This window comes from Ambystoma mexicanum, chromosome 1q, assembly GCF_040938575.1.
Source record: "Ambystoma mexicanum isolate Mex_15411 chromosome 1q, UKY_AmexF1_1, whole genome shotgun sequence".
Lineage (NCBI taxonomy): Eukaryota > Metazoa > Chordata > Amphibia > Caudata > Ambystomatidae > Ambystoma > Ambystoma mexicanum.
Window position 1 is genome coordinate 227,020,299 of NC_090922.1, and position 17,810 is coordinate 227,038,108.

The 17,810-nt window shown below is 47.0% G+C and overlaps 1 protein-coding gene across 1 annotated transcript in view; it reads left to right on the top strand.

Moving 5' to 3' along the window:
* Window positions 1–17,810, top strand: part of LOC138521181 (CD209 antigen-like protein C) — a 307,261-nt gene that overhangs the window by 218,729 nt on the left and 70,722 nt on the right. The window contains exon 4 of the mRNA XM_069633806.1: window positions 4,173–4,324. Within this exon, the coding sequence (XP_069489907.1) occupies window positions 4,173–4,324 (152 nt within the window). The remainder of the gene's footprint in view (window positions 1–4,172; window positions 4,325–17,810) is intronic.

Sequence of the window (17,810 nt, forward strand, 5' to 3'; positions counted from 1 at the left end):
CTGGACGATATAGCAGTTTTCAGTGCCACCTGGGAAGACCATGTGAAACACCTCGGGATTGTGCTCCAGGCTCTTCAGAAAGCCCACTTGACCATAAAGGCTAGTAAATGCCAGATTGGACAAGGCTCAGTGGTTTACCTTGGACATGAAGTAGGTGGATACAGCCTCTACCCAGTAAAGTACAAGCAGTACAAGACTGGCCTACCCCCACTACGCAAACCCAAGTGAGAGCCTTCTTAGGACTCACGGGGTATTATCGCAATTTTATGGCAGACTATGGCACCATAGCTGCTCCTCTGACTGCCCTCACTACTCCGAAGAAACCCAAGAAGGTAACTTGGACCGACGAGTGTGAGAAGGCCTTCAATGGCTTGAAAGACTCCTTGTGCAAGGCCCCTGTCCTCAGGGCCCCTGATTATCAAAGACCTTTTATCGTGCAGACGGATGCCTCTGACACTGGGATAGGAGCTGTACTATCACAAGTAGAATAGAAAGGTAAGGAACACCCTATCGGTTTTATTAGTCGCCAGCTTAAGGACAGAGATCTCAGATAGTCCACGGTAGAGAAAGAATGTTTCTCTGTTGTGTGGGCCCTAAGGAAGCTGAGGCCCTACCTCTATGGGACCCACTTCACTGTGCAGACTGACCATAAGCCGTTAAAGTGGCTAATGAACATGAAGGGGGAGAATCCAAAGTTGCTTAGGTGGTCCATAAGTCTACAAGGCTTCGACTTCACTATTGAGCATAGGCCAGGTGTCCAACATAGCAATGCTGATGGGTTGTCCAGAATGTTTAACCGACCTGAACAAGAGACTCATCCAGGGGTGGATTAGTTCCCCCTGTCCATAGTCTGGGAGGGGCGAGTGTTAGGAAAGATTTCGTAATTGTAGGTAATTTTCCTTCCATGTCTCAACCCCTAAACTTTTTGCTGTTGTTTTGCACCTTGTTCTTGACTTTGCCAGAGAAGTGCAGCCTTCTGCCGCACTCCTCTGGGCTTTCGCTCCTTTCTTACGGGGAAACTGACATGCCCTTAAGACAGTCAGTACCGGGGAACGCTGTTTCCCGTAGTTTCTTTTATCGTGTTGCGGCTTTAGTGCAACATGACACAAGAGGGCACTGTAAGCTAAGTTACAGCTCTCTTAGGTCTCTAGCCTTCTACAGGCCCTAGATACTCTTTTAGGATGGTATTTGATCGGTGCAAGTCATTCAGGGACTCGAATGGTGGCAGCGATCGTTTTGTTTATTTTGAGCTCCTTTTTGCGTTCTGAGCACGTTTTTCGCACTGAACCCAAAATGGTGGCCTGGCTCCCAAAATGGCCAGACCACGAGGCTCCTTTGTCCTGTCCACTGACCGTCTTGCTCCCTTCACCTTCCCCAGGTCGGGCGACCCGGGGCCTTCCTTATTTGGGCATGTACTTTCCCGCGAAACGTGGTTGCTTTCGCGGGCTTCTACATGTCGTTTGTGTACCTCCAGGGTGTGGGCTGGGATGTCTGGTCCCAATACACATCCTGGGTGCCAGAGAGTCTGGGGTGGTGTGAATGCCTGGGACCACCGTGGTCCGTGATTGGTCCACGTATGGTATGTGTGTTGATGAGCGGATCTCCCATTGGCTCCCCTCCGTTTTGGCGCGAAGGGAACCGTGGATAAGAGGGAGCTGGAAACACCACTACCATGTCGATCTCCTGAGTTCTCACGAACGAAGGAATACAGGAGCCAAGTATCCTGCAACCAAGAGGCTGGACCGAGGAATCGCTGGTGACCCGCTGAAGGAATCCTCCTTTGCACTGCTGTCGTCCTGTGAAACCCTTTCCTCCTTTGATCGAACCAGAAGGCCTGTACTGGTGCTTCGACCTTTGGAATAGCAGGAACAGCTATTCCCGGCGACTTCATCATCTCCTGCCAAGTAAGCCTTCGGAAGTGTCTCTGGGCCATCCAGTTGACTGACCAGCTTACAAGGGAGTCCTGCTCTGTAACCGCCGCCAGGTTGTGTTGTATTCCGAGTCCTTGTCACTCTCCCACGCTTCGTACACTTGGCGTTCCCAAGTCTGAAGGGAGGAGTGTACATTTGGCTCGAATACACACGGCCGCTCCGTTGTCCTGCTGCGGCAACAAACTGTGCTGGTTTCGTCGATTGGGACGTCTTTTTGCTCTACACGACTACGAGGCGTTCCCTGCTCTTCTGAACCTGCCAGCTGCTGAAACTAACGTGGAGAAGCCTGGGTCTGCTTGCTTCGGGGACCGGTGAGTAGTTTAGCTAGGATCTGGTCGCCCTCCTGCAGTAGCCCATTGCTTTTCCCCGCTGTGTAAAAACAGCACCCTTTTGGCCGTACTCGCGCTCTGCTTCTGCCCGCTGTGGAGGCTGCGCTTGAGTTGCGGCACCTGTTCTCCTTCTGCTGGGCACTAACCCGAACTGCCTGACTTCCTCCGAAGAGCTTCCCCTTTTGCCCGTTGGCACCGGCGTGGCAGGTACTTTGAGCACAAGGCTCCACTCTTCGCAGGGCTCGGACTTCCATCTAGTTAGGTGCCTCTGAAGGCGAACTGAGTCTAAAACGTTATCGCACTGCCTGTTTTCCTTCCCTTGCAGGTGGACTACATATTTCGTGCTTATGACGCTAGCGACTGTTGTATTTGTGTGTATATTGTGTTGATATGGTATGTGTTGGTTTAATATTGTGATATTGTGATTTTCTCGCTACGGTCATTGTTTTAAAGGCCTTAAAATAAATGTGTATCTATTTTTGATATAACAACTGTTTGGAGTAGTTTGTAAGCGCTCTTGCTTTGTGTGCTCATTGCGGGCTTTCAGTCACCCTCACCCCTCTTGAGACCTAGTCTTGACCGCCGCGATCGCTACCTTGATTGGTCTGGCTTGTCCAGAGGTTACCCTGTTCCAAGTAATTAGGTTGGCCTTCTGAACTTCTGCGCCACCAGGACAGAGTTCAGAAATCCGTCTTAACAGTGCCCCACCACCCAAACTGTCCTCCTGCTCCTTTTGGCTGCTGTTTGATGAGGAGAGATGGGAAACGGGAATGAATTAGTGTCACATTTTATCCAGGGTTATGCATCTTTTAAAGTAGTTAGACGTCCATCCCGTTATCCTTTTAATTGCTTCCGGCATCATCCCCAGCCCTGTTGCTGAGGTGATCTCTTCAATTCTGAACGAGTTTGTTCCAAAGACCCCTTCTGTTGCTCGGAGGTCTTTTTGTGCCAGGTCCAGTATGGTTTTAAACTGGTACCTGCTCAGGGCAGCCCTGTCATTATGTAGGAAGAGTGGTGCACCTGACCTTCCCTGGGGTCTTATGCTCAGGTGTATTGCTAGACATGTCACGGGACAGCATGGGCCTCCCTTAATGCAGGGGAGGGTGATTACTCTTCCCTTCCCTCCCTGATCAGTTTTGGACCATCTTAGATGCAGCTGTGCCCACTCCTCTGCCACTGTGACGTCCTCCAATCTCAAAAAACCCTTGCTCTGCCTTTCTTTATTGTACGGGACCAGCAAAAAAGGCCAGGGAGAAGACTGCCCTGAACATGGCAGCCTTAAAATTCTCCCTTTCTTGAAATACTGCTTGCGTTTTTCTGCAAATCCACATCCAATTACCTTTGTGCCTGCGGTTTGCTTGCAAAGAGGTGGACTGCCTTTATTACTGCAGCGGCCACTAGTGATAATGTGGACAAGTGGCAATGAAGTCCATAGTGGAATTACAAGTGGCACATACCATAGGCCGAGCGAGGGAAGCCAAGCTGTTTATGGCATGCCTTGTGATTAACGGAATTGCACGGTACAGAGCACACATTGTCACACATCACTGCATGGGCTACCTGTAATCCATGCAATAGTACTGCCTCCTGCTGGATCCTCAAAGTTACTGCATTAGCGACAAAACACACAAAAGGAGCCTCTGCGATAGGGAGACAGTAGCTGGTGCCAAGATAGAAACGTACATGGAATTCAACGAGCAATCGGGAAGCAATGCTGTCCTCAAATAATTTGTGTGACGTGGGTAAATGTACTAACTTTCAAACCAGTGAGTAGGGCTGTTCCCTGCTTCTTGGAGAGTAATAAATCAGGTTTTTGGTTAAACGACAGAAAAGAAAATATCAAAACACACAGCATGTGTTCCCGAATTATTGTTAATATGACCATTGCTTTCTGTGTTCCCTTAATGGACAGGCAAACGCTGCAAATACTGCCGCGGGAACTGGGTCTACCATGCTGGAAACTGCTATTTCTATCACGTGGTCCCAATGAACTGGACAGACAGCAGAGCCCAATGCCGGCAGATGGAAGCGCAGCTTGTTGTCGTTGAAGACGCAGAGGAACAGGTACATTACCACATAGTCTGCTTCCACTGAGCAAGTGTAAATGAGATTCGTGGAGAGGGCAGCAAATGAGTTACAGTGTTGGACTACGACTATGTTGAAGGGCCGGCAATATTACCATACCCCTCGCCCCCTTGCCCCTTGACCCCTCTCTTCCCCCCGCCCGCCCTCAATCCCCTTCTCGGTTTGCAGTTCACAGATTTTTCAAGCAATGCTTTGTAGAAAACATGCATTGGAAAAGTCAATGAGTTGTGACTTTCATATATGAAGTGCAAAAATGTCCCAAGAATGCCATTGTCTGCCTGGTACAGTCACTATATGGTAAGCTAGATATAACTCACCCATGCAGCTGCTGTCATCATATGTCATGTGCCCCAAAAATGTGCCTTATGCAGCTTCTAAATCAGGGGGTTTCAACCTGTGGTGCGCCAGATGTTTTGGACTGCAAGTGCCAGTAGCCATACCCTTCCTAGTTAATGGTGAGGGATTCTGGGAGTTCTAGTCCAAAACATCATCAGAGCCCCAGGTTGCAGATCCCCCAATGCACGTGTAGTTATGCAGGGAATCCTTCAGTGGGTTGCTAGCCGCACAGGGTCCCTTTTCCCCGGAGATTAATATCCTTACCCACCACTGTTGCATGCGTGTATTTCATGATATACGTATTTCATATCAGATCATATCATATTTCATATCATATTATGATCTCGGGTTTATCGTTTTAAATTTGTTTATTCTTCCAATGTCATAGAACATACAATAGCAGCCCTGAGGTGGCAGCCGGTTGCCATTGTATATAATGAGGAATGAGGGAAAGAAGGGGCCACGAGTAGAGAGGAAAAGATGGGCAAGACGGGAAGTAAAGTGCGCAGCTCGCAGCGCACTCTCTGCATAAGTGTGGACAGGGATAGAGGGGGTGGTGCAGTGCACAGGGAGGGAGATAAATATGTGAGCAACTGGATCTAGTGGAAACCATTTGGGAATCAGCAACTGGACTTTATGCCAGCGTATCCTACCTTTACTTAAAGGATACTCCTTGTCAACTCATACTAAAGGCGTCCTTACAGTTAAGGTGGTATTGTTAAAAACATCAGGTATTTTAAATAAGGGTTCTTTTTAGAATACCGCCAAATGACAGGGTGGGATGGCATGGGGTATTTATGGCATGGGGTTTATCTACATTTACCCGAGGCAGTATTTTCTATGTACCTACCCCATGATAAAGATATTCCCTGTGTTCCCAACATGTTATTCAGAGGTATTCTAATGATATGAGGCATTTAATGTTCCTCTTGTCTTTACATTTACCATCATCTCTGTAATGAAGCTCTTAATAAAGATCTGATATGTGGATATGGCTGCATTGGACTAAATATAAAATAAATATATATTGCAGGAGTGAAGGGGCACACTCTGGTTCCCTGCACAATTCACTTCTCAACCACTGATGTTCTCCTCCGACCGGTTTCTGTCTTCGTAAGATCATTAAGGAGGCAGTCTCAAATTGCAGCAAAAACCAGTGCAGGTGTAGTCAATCAGTGTTGAACCTTCCGAAAGGACTTCTGGTAGCATCAGGGGGGCCCTGGAGCTTCCACCCACTAGAGTTCCTTAAATATTAACAGTACAGGATGGAAGGGGCGCACTCTGGTTCCCTGCACAATTCACCTTTCAGCTACTGACTGTCTCCTCTAACCGGTTTCTGTGCTTGCCATGTCATCTTATTTATATATATATATATATATATATATATATGGTCAGCTAATAAACCGGGAAAATAAAGTAAGCACTGCAACATCCATCATAGCAATTTCTGAGATGCTCTTAAACCCATATTTCAGCAAATGTATCCAGTAGAATTCCATTACAATGTCCTACACATTAGCCAAATTAAAAGACTCTGCAGCTGGTTTATATTTCGGGTGGACAACTCCCTTAGTGAATTAGAGGCTCCATCTCACATCTTTCCAGGGATCTAAGTAGGAAAGTTATCAAATGGGTTTACCACTTGACAATATTTTAACAGAAAACTGCGAAATAAGCAAATCAGAATTATGAACTGATATCCTCTAAGGCAATAATTATTCCATCCAAAAGTCTCTGAAATTACTACAATTGTCGCATGCCAAAACAAATTCACAGGTATTAGCGACAGGCTTCACATTTTGATGTCCCCATTTTCACTACAATTTAACTTATAAAAACCTGAGAGTAACACTTTAGAAGTGCAAATTAATTCAATGGGAAAATGGAAGGGGCATTAGAGCTAGATCCAGCTGTGTATGTCCAAAAAGTCAATGATTATGAATACAACAATAGATGCACTATGCCTGCTGTGTGTGGTCGTGCAAAAACGGACCCTCCGCCCCAACCGTCCTAAGTAACAGTTAATCCAACAAGTACACAGCCACATTGCCCAGAGAAACCACAATTGTCAGAAAGCCGGATTCTTTAATCTGAATAGGACAGCCGACACGTGTTTCGCCCTCACAGTCTTTTTCTAGGCTGTTGCCCAATTGGTGTAGTAGATTGATTAAATATTTCAATGTAGGCTGTTGCCCAATTGGTGTAGTAAATTGATTACATATTTCAATGTAATCATACACGAATTTCCAATAAGATAACATGAAATTACATCAAACAACAGCACAAACATCAGGTGCATCAAGGTGGAAAACACATTAAACCAATTGGAACAAAACTGGGTGGTAAAAGATATGCATCAAACATCCACTGATAGGACACGCAGACAACAAAAACAAAACAAAAATGACAATTGGTCAAATCAAAAATAGCAAGCAAAAAAGAAGAGAACAAAAATGCGAATGAACAGATACAAGGTTCAGTCAATTTGGGTAGTTCGTAGTAGATACCACACAATCAATAACAGGTTGACCGCAAATAGGTGACATTTTGAGCCATGTTATTGAGAACAGTGTTTAACACATGGATAACCATGCCCGCATGCGAGTGCCCCCACACTCAGTGTGCGGTGATTTATGAACAGCTCAACCCAAGTTCTAAACACAACCTGGTTAATATTAGTGTGCATCTAATTGCAGAGTAATTCAATCTGTCCAAGAACCTATGGGTGCATCCCCATGTCTGTTAGTATTGATACTACATTTCCAAATGTGGTAAATGCAATTGACACTACAAGTCTAGTCTAGAGTAGCAGCTCGACCCAATTTAAGTGCATGTAGATTAACAGCACTATTCGAAGACGGTGCATGGAGTAAATTCATACCTTGGACGAAATCTGTGGGTCGCAACCAAAGGTCATAAAGTTAATCGAAAGCTGTAAAGCCAATTAAACAACTAGATGTATTGTGTCTCAGTGCAAGCAAACTCACTCCCCACCTGGTTAGAAAGGCACATACCTGCAAGGAACTATAATTGGCCTAGCAATCCGGTAAGCAAGAATATTTGATTTGCTGCCATAAAAACATGTATGGAAATCACATTACCACGCAGAGTATTATACCATATTCCCAAGTCACTCGACAATTACTGAGCAGGGGCCCATCCATAGCCTATTACTCTCGCTTAGCTCTAGTGAGCAGCCTGTTTGGATTTGGTCCATCTCCTCTGCGTTTGCCGTGGATGCAGTTTTTCTCAAGAAACTCTGCTACAAACCGGAAGTGTATTGGTACACAAACCAGGGCGCCATCTTGAAAGGGACCCAATGCATTAGCTCTCTAGTATAAGAAACTCCTGCTCACTCAGAAGAATCTGTTGTGCCTGACCTTGATTTAGTCTAAGAAGGTACGCTGCCCTACAATAATTATAGTGGTAACGACAAGCTACAAACAAGCATGTTTGCTTGTATATTTATATAGACACTCCTAGCTCAACCGCAACACTCTATAATGACACCAAAAAACACTTAATTTGGGGTGGCAAGTATCCAATATGGAAAACTGCTAGATGACACTATTTATGCAAAAGGATAGGGTGGATTCGAACTAGATCTGATAATGGGCAAACAAAAATGCTCATGTGTTTCCTGAAGCGCAATAGTCCTATGCTGCATGCATCTGACCCAAGGTATTAGGTATTGCCTACTTAAGATAAGTTGCAAGCTCTGACACTGCTGTCTAAATTCGCTTTTATAGCAAAGTTGATGCCCCAATGAACTGAAGGGTCGCTCAGGCACATAACCTCTTATCTCATAGTGCTAGCCTCTAATCCAAATGCGCAACCAAAATACTTGAAGGGCAAGTGTTAACTACAAACAAATTGCAATAGACCAGAAATTGTAATGCCGGAGTTATGTATAGTAAAGAACATTGCTCAAAGGTTTCCTAAAGGAGCACATAAGACGCTACATATGTCTTGCCAATTGGCAATCGGTAATCTTGCCATAACAAGCACCATTGTAATTGTTATTCTTAACATACATCACACCAGAGCAGCTCATATATTGCTGTTACTATAATTTTGAGATAACATACTATCCAGTATTTGAATCACTTAATGTTCTACTAAAGCACCCTGTTATTATTACACTGATGCAGCCAAATAAATCCACAATATTGGTACTGTAAACTGCAACCTGAGAAAATGCATGAAATTATATTGATATTCGATATTCGGTGAGTAAACCCTTGAGTCATCGTAATTTTATAGAAAGACAGAAAACTAATTGTCAGTATTGAGTCCTTGATAAAGAGTCCTATATTTACTGATTAGACGTGATTCCAGTTGCCTCAACTTCAGTTCTCGATCACCTCCTCCTGATGGCAGAGTCACTTGCATAAAACCAACAAAACTGATATCTCTTGTGTTATCTAACTGGTGATACTTCTGCCAGTGGGTGGTAAGTGGATACTTGGCATCCTGACTTGAGATGGTACCCAGATGTTCTTTGATCCTTACTTTCAATGCACAAATCGTGCTGCCAATGCACTGTGAGCACAAACACATACAATACAATATATGACATATTTAGTATTACAATTGATAAACCTCTCGATCTTATGTGTGCCCAATCCGCCACATTTAACATTATCTGTTTCCAGGGCAAAAGGGCGCATGGAACAATGCCCAAATTTATAAAAGTCGCCTTTGTGCCTCTTGGTCAGCCAATCTCCAGTCTGTGGAATTTCTGCCATATAGGATGGACGCAAAAGATTCCTGAGTTTAGGCGCCTTAGTGCAAGTAACACTTGGAGTGGTATCTAAATATTTTGCTATATCTTTGTCAAGACATAATAAATGCCAATCCTTTTGTAATATGTGAAACACTTTACTACTATCCGTATTTTAAAGGGTAATAAATCTAAGTAAATTAGAATCTGAAACCAGATCTTTCGGTTTAAGTACCAACAGTGTAGCTCTCTCGATCTATTAACTTGAATCTCAGCTTGGTCCAGTAGAGGTGATGTATAGCCTCTGGCCACAAATCAGGACCGAATATTGCCACATTCAGAGAGATCATCTTGTGTCTTGCTGCTGTCTCATTTGGCCCTTATAAACTCCCCTTTCAGGATATTGGATATTACAGACTTCTGGTGGCAAGTCTTGGCATGCAGAACTGAGTTGACCGCTGTAGCTTTCCTAAATGCGTTAGTTGTATGCCCTGTAGGGGTGATGTTAATTTTCAAGTCCAAAAAGGCAATGCTTGATCTGCTAAATGTATGAGTAAAAGATAACCCCCAAATGTTAGTATTGAGATATGACACAAATTCAATCCATTGACATGCTGCCCCTTTCCAATTTTAACAAGGAATTTGATCAGATGCATCACAGTTCATTGTGGGTGCTCCCAGCCATTTAGGGGTGTTGGGGTTGAGGTTGGCTTGGTAAAAGTGCCTGTAATCAGGGATCCCAGTCGAGCAGCATACTACTGCAATAGAATAAGAATTTAAAGAATTTATTCTAAGCGTTTAGGTGCTGGTACTTTTTTTTTATTAACCTTTTTTATTTTGAAATAAGATCATAACAAAGAAACACATATCATTGCTTAGTTCGATATCACTGTGTGACAGAAAATATGCCATAGCTTCAAAAGAAGATACACAATTAGACTCATTCAAAACAAAGAGTGAAAGAAAAAATGAAGTCATTGATACATCTCAACACTCCACCTCCCACCTGCCCCATACCTTCTGAAATTCTGCGGGGCAACCCTGTGCATTTTACACCCTTCATTCCACGGCCATACACCTGCCTACTTAGGCCATCCAGCGATTCAGACGTGGGCTATCCGCCGAGCCCCACAATGCAGCAATGATCCTTTTCATTAGCCCGATCGCTACAGACAAACATATTCTCTGATACTTAGTAAATCCGACCTTCCCCCATATTCCAAACAGCACTAGTTTCAGATCTTTAGGCACCTCTGAGTCAATTACAGCAGTCAGCCTATCCATACATCTTCTACAGACAACTTGAATCCGTTAACGTTCCCATTGCGTATGGAAGAAAGTACCCCTCGTATGTCGCACTGTAAAGAGCTATCATTATCTATTTTGTTCCAATTAACCAGCGCTGTTTGTGTATAACAAACACAGTGAAATATCTTATATTGTATGAGCTGGAGCCTGGGCGATATCCCTATCTCTCACGGGAACATTAGTGCTTCCACCCACTATTAGGGCTCCAGTGAGCCAATGTCCTTTTCCCACTTTTCTCTAAGTGGAGTCAGTTCCTTAGTCCTGAACGCTGTCAGTACTTGGTATAGAGTTGACGTTACCTTGGTAACAATGCATTCAGGAAGGATATTGGCTTCAAGGGCAAACTGTTTAGAACCTCCCTCAGGGAATGAAACTGGGGTCTTATGGCATACGTGAGTTGTAAATGCCTATATCATTCCCTGCCCGGCATTCTGTACATGTCTTGCAGTGTCTTGAAAGGGAGGAATCGAGCTTTGTGCATCACATTCCCTAGGGTGACTACCACATAGTCCTCCCAGACCCTGAATTGTCCCATTTTAATCATCTCAGGTAGGTGCATATTATTCCAGAGGGGTTGAGCCAGGGTCAGTCGACCCCCCCATCTGATATACTTATGTACTTCAATCCACACCTGTCGGGTATGTCATATCATTTGAGGGAATCACTGTCTTCCCTTTCCTGCCCCCATATAGCACTTGTGTCAGTGGTTCCCTTCTCATCCATCCTTCTCGGAGTTAACATGAGGTAGTCTAGTGTCTCCATGGAGCCAATCGTTCACCACTCCCAACTAGGCAGACAGTAAGCCCGCTGGAGGTTGGGCACACCTAGCCCTCCCTCCCATACCGAACGCTGAAGGGTTGTCAGGGAGATTGATTGATTGATTGATTGATTGATTAGTTTGTTATTTATTATGCGCCTATACACAATCAAGGTGCAACCAGGCAAGGGAGGGGGAACAAAAGTAGGATAGAACAAATGATCTTAGTAAGTCATTTATGTCATTTAGATTGTGCAAGTGTGCAACAAGAAATGCAGGGGAGAGGGTACAGGGCGAAGTGCACCCAAAGCAGCAGGGCCCTAAATTAAGTGCAAGGAAGACAGGAACTACAGGGGGCAATCCCAGCCCGGTAGCGCAAGGTTAGCCAGGTGGCAGTGCAAGGTGGGCCAGGTGGCAAGTGCAAGGGGATTGGTTAGGGGGGGCCATGGTGTCCTGTAAGACTCAGAGGATAACGAGCAGCCAGTCAGCAGACGGAACAGGAGCAAGGGAAGGTTAGCAGGGGCGAGGGAGCGAGAAAGCCGAGGAGAAAAGGAAGGTCTTGAGGAGCTACCAGAACCTAAGGAGATCCCGCTCAAGGCAAAGAGAGGCAGTGACGCCCACAGCAATTCCCAGAGGGCAGCATCAATCCTAGCAAAGACAACTTTGGGAACCGAGAGCCAAGCATTTTGTAACACGTAGAGAAATTTGGGGAGCGTTAACTTCTTGAATTGAGCTGCTTTGCCCAGCAGAGACAACGGAAGAGATTGCCTGTGCACCACATCCTGAACAAATGCATCTATCAACGGGTAGAGAGTTAACCAAAGAAAGTATGAAGGACATAAACCCACTTGTATACCCAAGTGCACAATGCTGTCTGCAGAGATTAGATAGGGACAGTCGCGTGGAGTTGCCTCGTCTCCCCCTGTATTGGGAAAAGCACTGATTTATGCCAATGTATTTTAAGCCCACTGAACCCTTGGAAATCATTCAATATACTGTCACTGCATGACACGAGTCAGAGGGGTTGCTCATATAAATCAAAATGTTGTCTGCATATAGCGACACCCTATCTTCCCCACCCCAAGGCCATTTGTTTCCTAGCCAGCCCGGGTCGGTTCTGACTTCTGCCACTGGTGAAACATTGAGCAGGAGGATCAAGCTTAAGAAAGTCTCCACAAACACCATACGTCCCATGACCACCCACAGGAAATCCCACCGGACAGAATCAAAAGCCTTCTTGTAATTCACTATAGAGAGGCTCGAGTGGGTCAGGTATCATACTGGCTTGATTTATGGAAAATTGTACCGTTCGGAGGTTCATGCGTGTGGATTTGGTGGGCATAAACCCACATTGGTCCCGATGAATTAAAGAGCGAATTACCCCCAGTAAGCGATTAGCCAGAACTCTCGCCAGGATCTTGTCCTCCCCATTTATAAGTTAGATCAGTCTGTAAGAAGTGCAATGTTCTGGTGGTTTCTCCGGCTTGGGGAGAAGAATGATGTACGCCTTCCTAAGATCTGGAAGGAGACATCCGTCTTGCCTACATTATATGATTAGGCGATGCAGTTGGCCTGATAACCGGGTCCCCTAGCCTCTTCCATACCTCAGTGGGGAAACCCTTTGGCCCGGGGTCTTCTCAGACTGGAGCTGAGAGACCGCTGTAGCTATCTCCTACTCAGTGATATCTGTTTCTAGACCCAACTTCTGTTGTTCTGTGAGACACGGGAGGGCCTCTGATTCAATAACACTTGGCTTCCCATCTGCAGCTAGCTCCTGTGGATTACAATATAAGATCTCATTGTACGTGGTGAATGCATCAGCTATATCTGTGTCCTCTGTCAGGACCTCCCCCGTTAACCTCATGCAGAGCTCTCACGTGTCCCATACCCTCGTCCCTCCTTTCCAACCATGCTAACATCTTGCTGTATTTGTCTCCCGATTCCTGCACCTTACTGCACATGACCCAGTGTGCTTGCTTTGCATTGTCCAGGGCGACATTTCGTTGCGTGTCATGCAGTCGACAACGCCTCCCGTGAAGTATTAGATCCAGAAGCAAGGAACTCCTCAGCCGCAATGGATGCCCGGTCGGCTTCTCTCATAGCTAATGTATGCTGTTTCCTTTTTGCCGACATCAATGAGAGCACCTCCCGCTGAGAACCGCGTTATATCCCTCCCACAAGCCAACTGGGCTGTCCACTGACCGTGCATTAATAGCAAAACATTCCATTGTTGCATGAGACAAACCCTCTACAAAGTCAGAAAAGCCTAAATAGTATGTGTTTAGTCGTCACCTCGCAGCAGGTCTTGAGGGCCCATTTTTAAGCTCAATCAGAAATGACTAGTGATCTGAAATCCCTCTGGCTAAGAATGTTGCTGAGAGAAGCCTGTGAATGCTATTGTGTGGGATGAGAAAGGTATCTATTCTTGACAGAGAAGCATGTGCCCCGGAGAAGAACGAATACCCCTACTCGGAGGAGTGCAGCATTCTCCATGTTTGTAGAAAGCCCATCGCTGCTGAGAAGGAATGTAACTTAGTAGGCATATCTGGATTCCTACTGCCAATGTGAGTTTGTACCCGACCCAGCTCCATAACATCTAGTTGTCTGGTACCCTTGACTACCAGCTACCACACAATTGGTGGGCCACCCCAGATATCTTTACATTCACAGGGAGGGCACTGCTGCTGTAGGCTGCTGGTCTGAAGTATTCAAGAGAATTAAAATTGTTTCATGTCTGATCTTATTCCTTCGCTAATCATTCTAAGTGATTCTGAAGGTCAGCGGGCGCTCCTCATTGCTGTCAAAAAGTGGATTGTCAAGACTTTGGTAGTTGCTGATCTAGTGGTTAAGGGAAATTCGAAACTCACAAAAACATGTCAAATTGAATAGTTGATCAACAAAATGACGCAGTTTGCCTCGATGGACACAGTGACATGTAGGCTAAAGAAAGGGTCTCATTACAACCTGTCAGGTCTGGACCGCGGTGATTCCGTGATGGCGGTAACAAAGTTTCTGCGTCCGCAAGGTTGCGGAAAGACCGTCCGATTACGTGCTGTCGGTCGCGCGCACCACACGGACGTGGAAACATTGTTACCGCCATTACTGAAAAAGCAACGGAAATGGACATAGCGCTGCCACAAGTAGCGCAAAACTCGTGTCCGCCACCGTCGCCACGGACACGGAACCGGAAATACTGTGATCGCCAAAGCAGGAAACAGAGAGGCGGCCATCATATAAAGCACAATCCATTGCCATCCAGAGTCAGCACAAGCAGAATCCACACTGTGAGAAGGCAAAAGGGACCACCAGCATGTCTGCCAGGATTCCAGCCCAGAGGCAGCGCAAACAGCGCTTTAGTGAGGCGGAGCTAATTGTTCTGGTGGAGCACCTAGTGGAGCATGCAGAGATGCTGTTCAGTGCCGATCAACGGCGTGCCACACAGCAGCGGAGAAAGGAAGTGCACCGCTGTGGGCATGACTGTGAGGAGTGTAAAGGACTGCCACAAGCAGTGGAACGACCTCAGGCTGAGGGTTCGGAACCTGATCTCCACACACCGCCAACGCAGCAGTGGGACAGGTGGAGGACCCCCTTCCCCACTGAGGCTGCAAGCATGGGAGGAGCGCTGCAGCAGTGTCCTCCACCTTGAGGGCATCCATGGGATCGGGGAGGCTGAGGCAGGAGTGAGCCCACCTGCAGATACTGGTAAGTGGAAAAACATGAATGCCATATGAGTATATGTTGATGGCATGACTGGGCCAAAGGACCCATTAACAACCCCACCCCCCCAGGCAGTGCATGACTGGGCCAAAGGACCCATTAACAAACCCCCCCACCCACCGAGGCAGTGCATGACTGGGCCAAAGGACCCAATAACAACCACCCCCCCAGGCAGTGCATGACTGGGCCAAAGGACCCATTAACAACCACCCCCCTCCCCCAGGCAGTGCATGACTGGGCCAAAGGGCCCAATAACAACCCCCTCTTCCCCCCAGGCAGTGCATGACTGGGCCAAATGACCCATCATGATCCATATGGCAACCAATGCCACCACAATGCATACCCCCAACAAGCAGATGCATGTAACTGCCACTATTAAATGATCAACCTGTATGATGCATGTGATGCACCCATCAGGCACCACCATATAACTAATTACATGTCCTCTGTGTCCCCAGATCCGTATCAAGTGACAGTGATACTGCACAACAGCCCAGGCAATCAGCACCGGCATGTGTCCAAGCCACCGCCCCTGCACAGGAGGATGCTGCCAGCAGTTCGGCATCCCTGCCCCCAGTTGCAACTGCAACACATGTGCGGGCCACCATCACCGACATCCCCACTGACTCCACGCTGCCTGACGCAACACAGGTGCCACGGGCACCCATCATGCCCACCCAAACCACCACAGAAGACAGCTGCACTGCAGAGGAGGCGGCCTGTATTGACAACAGTGCCCCGGCAGAGCAGTCTGATACTGGCCCACAGGGGGAGATGCCCACATTGGATGACCCGCAATCCTTCCATCAGCTGGAGTTCAGCCCCACATCACTCCAAAGTCCCATGAGGTCGCCCACCCCATCAATGGCAGAGCTAAATTCCCGCATGCAGCAGCTGGAGGTGCAGCAGGCTACCCTCACCCAGCTGGTGTAGAGGCAGCTCGAGGAATCTAGGCTGCAGAGGGAGTGCTACAGCACGTCAGTACGTCACCTCTCAAGGTCCATTGGACGCTTTGCCAGCACTATAGTCACCCTGGCACGCTATGTGCGGGAGGCCAATGACAACACCTCCAGACTCATAGAGTCCATGTTGATTGGCCAACAGGCAAATATTACACATATGCCATCAATTCCTGATTCTGTGCCATCCAATGCCAACATCCCATCCAGTTCCACTACTGCCAGTCCAAGGAGGCGCTCGAGTCGGCTAACAGGGCTCTCAGGCAAGGATGCACAGGCACAGAAGCGCACACGGAAGTGATGGCATCTGTGCGGGGCACTGCAGGACACATGTGGACTTGAAGGGTGTGAGGGTGGGTATGTTTGGGTGGTGGGGGAGGTTATTTGGGGGTTAGAACATTGGGGCCTGGTTGGGGGTGGGTACGTTTGGGTGGTGGGGGAGGTTGTTTGGGGGTTAGAACATTGGGGCCTGGTTGGGGGTGGGTACATTTGGGTGGTGGGTGGGCACGGGTGTACAGCTTCCCTAACCATTGCACCTCCTTCCCTGTTGTTAATTCATCAATATATCATCATTTAAAAACAAAACATACATGAGTGGAAATCCATCATTTCATTTGCAGTACAACAATTCCTTTATTGGCATCACCATATCCATGCATTGCTGTGAATGTGCTGTGTCTCAAAAGTAAATGCGAATCAGTTCATCCCATGCTCTTTGGCCATTTAGTGGACCCCCAGGAGGAGATGCTGCCATCCCATCCCCATCTCTATCCCCATCTTCTTCATCTGCGTCTGGGGGCATTGGGATGTTCCTGCGCAGGCACAGATTGTGCAGCATGGCACATACCAGCGTGATTTTACCCGTCTTCACTGGGCTGTACAGCAGTGATCCGCCAGATCTGATCTGCTCAAACAGCGGAACCGGGCCTTCAGCAGTCCGAATGTCCTCTCAATCATGCCACGTGTGCGGACATGTGCCCTGTTGTACGCCTCTTCATGCCTGTTCCTTGGCCTCCGTACAGGTGTCATCATCCATGGCGTGAGTGCATATCCAGCATCACATACATGGGATGTAGATGGGGGGACATGTCAGTGTTAGTGGTATCATGTCTTCATCTGATGCTGTGCTATATTGTGTCATTGTTCATTCATGCATATTTGCCATGCAGTGGTTGGTAGTGTTTTTTGGCCATCACAGAGGATGTTGCCAACTGGACATTGGCCTACGCATTGACATGCATGTGTACTCTGCCCTGCGGGTGAAATTTGATTGTGAGTATGGCATTGTGCAGTGATGTGCACATATGGCAGAGTTGCTCCACTGTGATGAAGTAGTCGATGCAGGACGTCTCATGTACAGGCATCATGTGCATTGGGAGGGCAGTGTTCCATTTGTGCGTGGGTGATTGCAGTGGCACAAGGTGTATGGGACAGTGATAGTGTCGGCTGTGTGTGCCATGTGGCAGGGTGTGTACGGGCACACTGTGGTGACCTGTCATGTGTTGCTTTGTGATGTTTAGGATCCGCTGTCTATTCAGTTGATGGCAGGGGGTGTGATGTATGTGCAGTCACAGCAGCACACTCACATTGCTCATTGGCCTGGACACACACCACTTCAACGGGGTCGGTGCATTGGCAGCTGTACTCACCCAATAGCCATGTGCT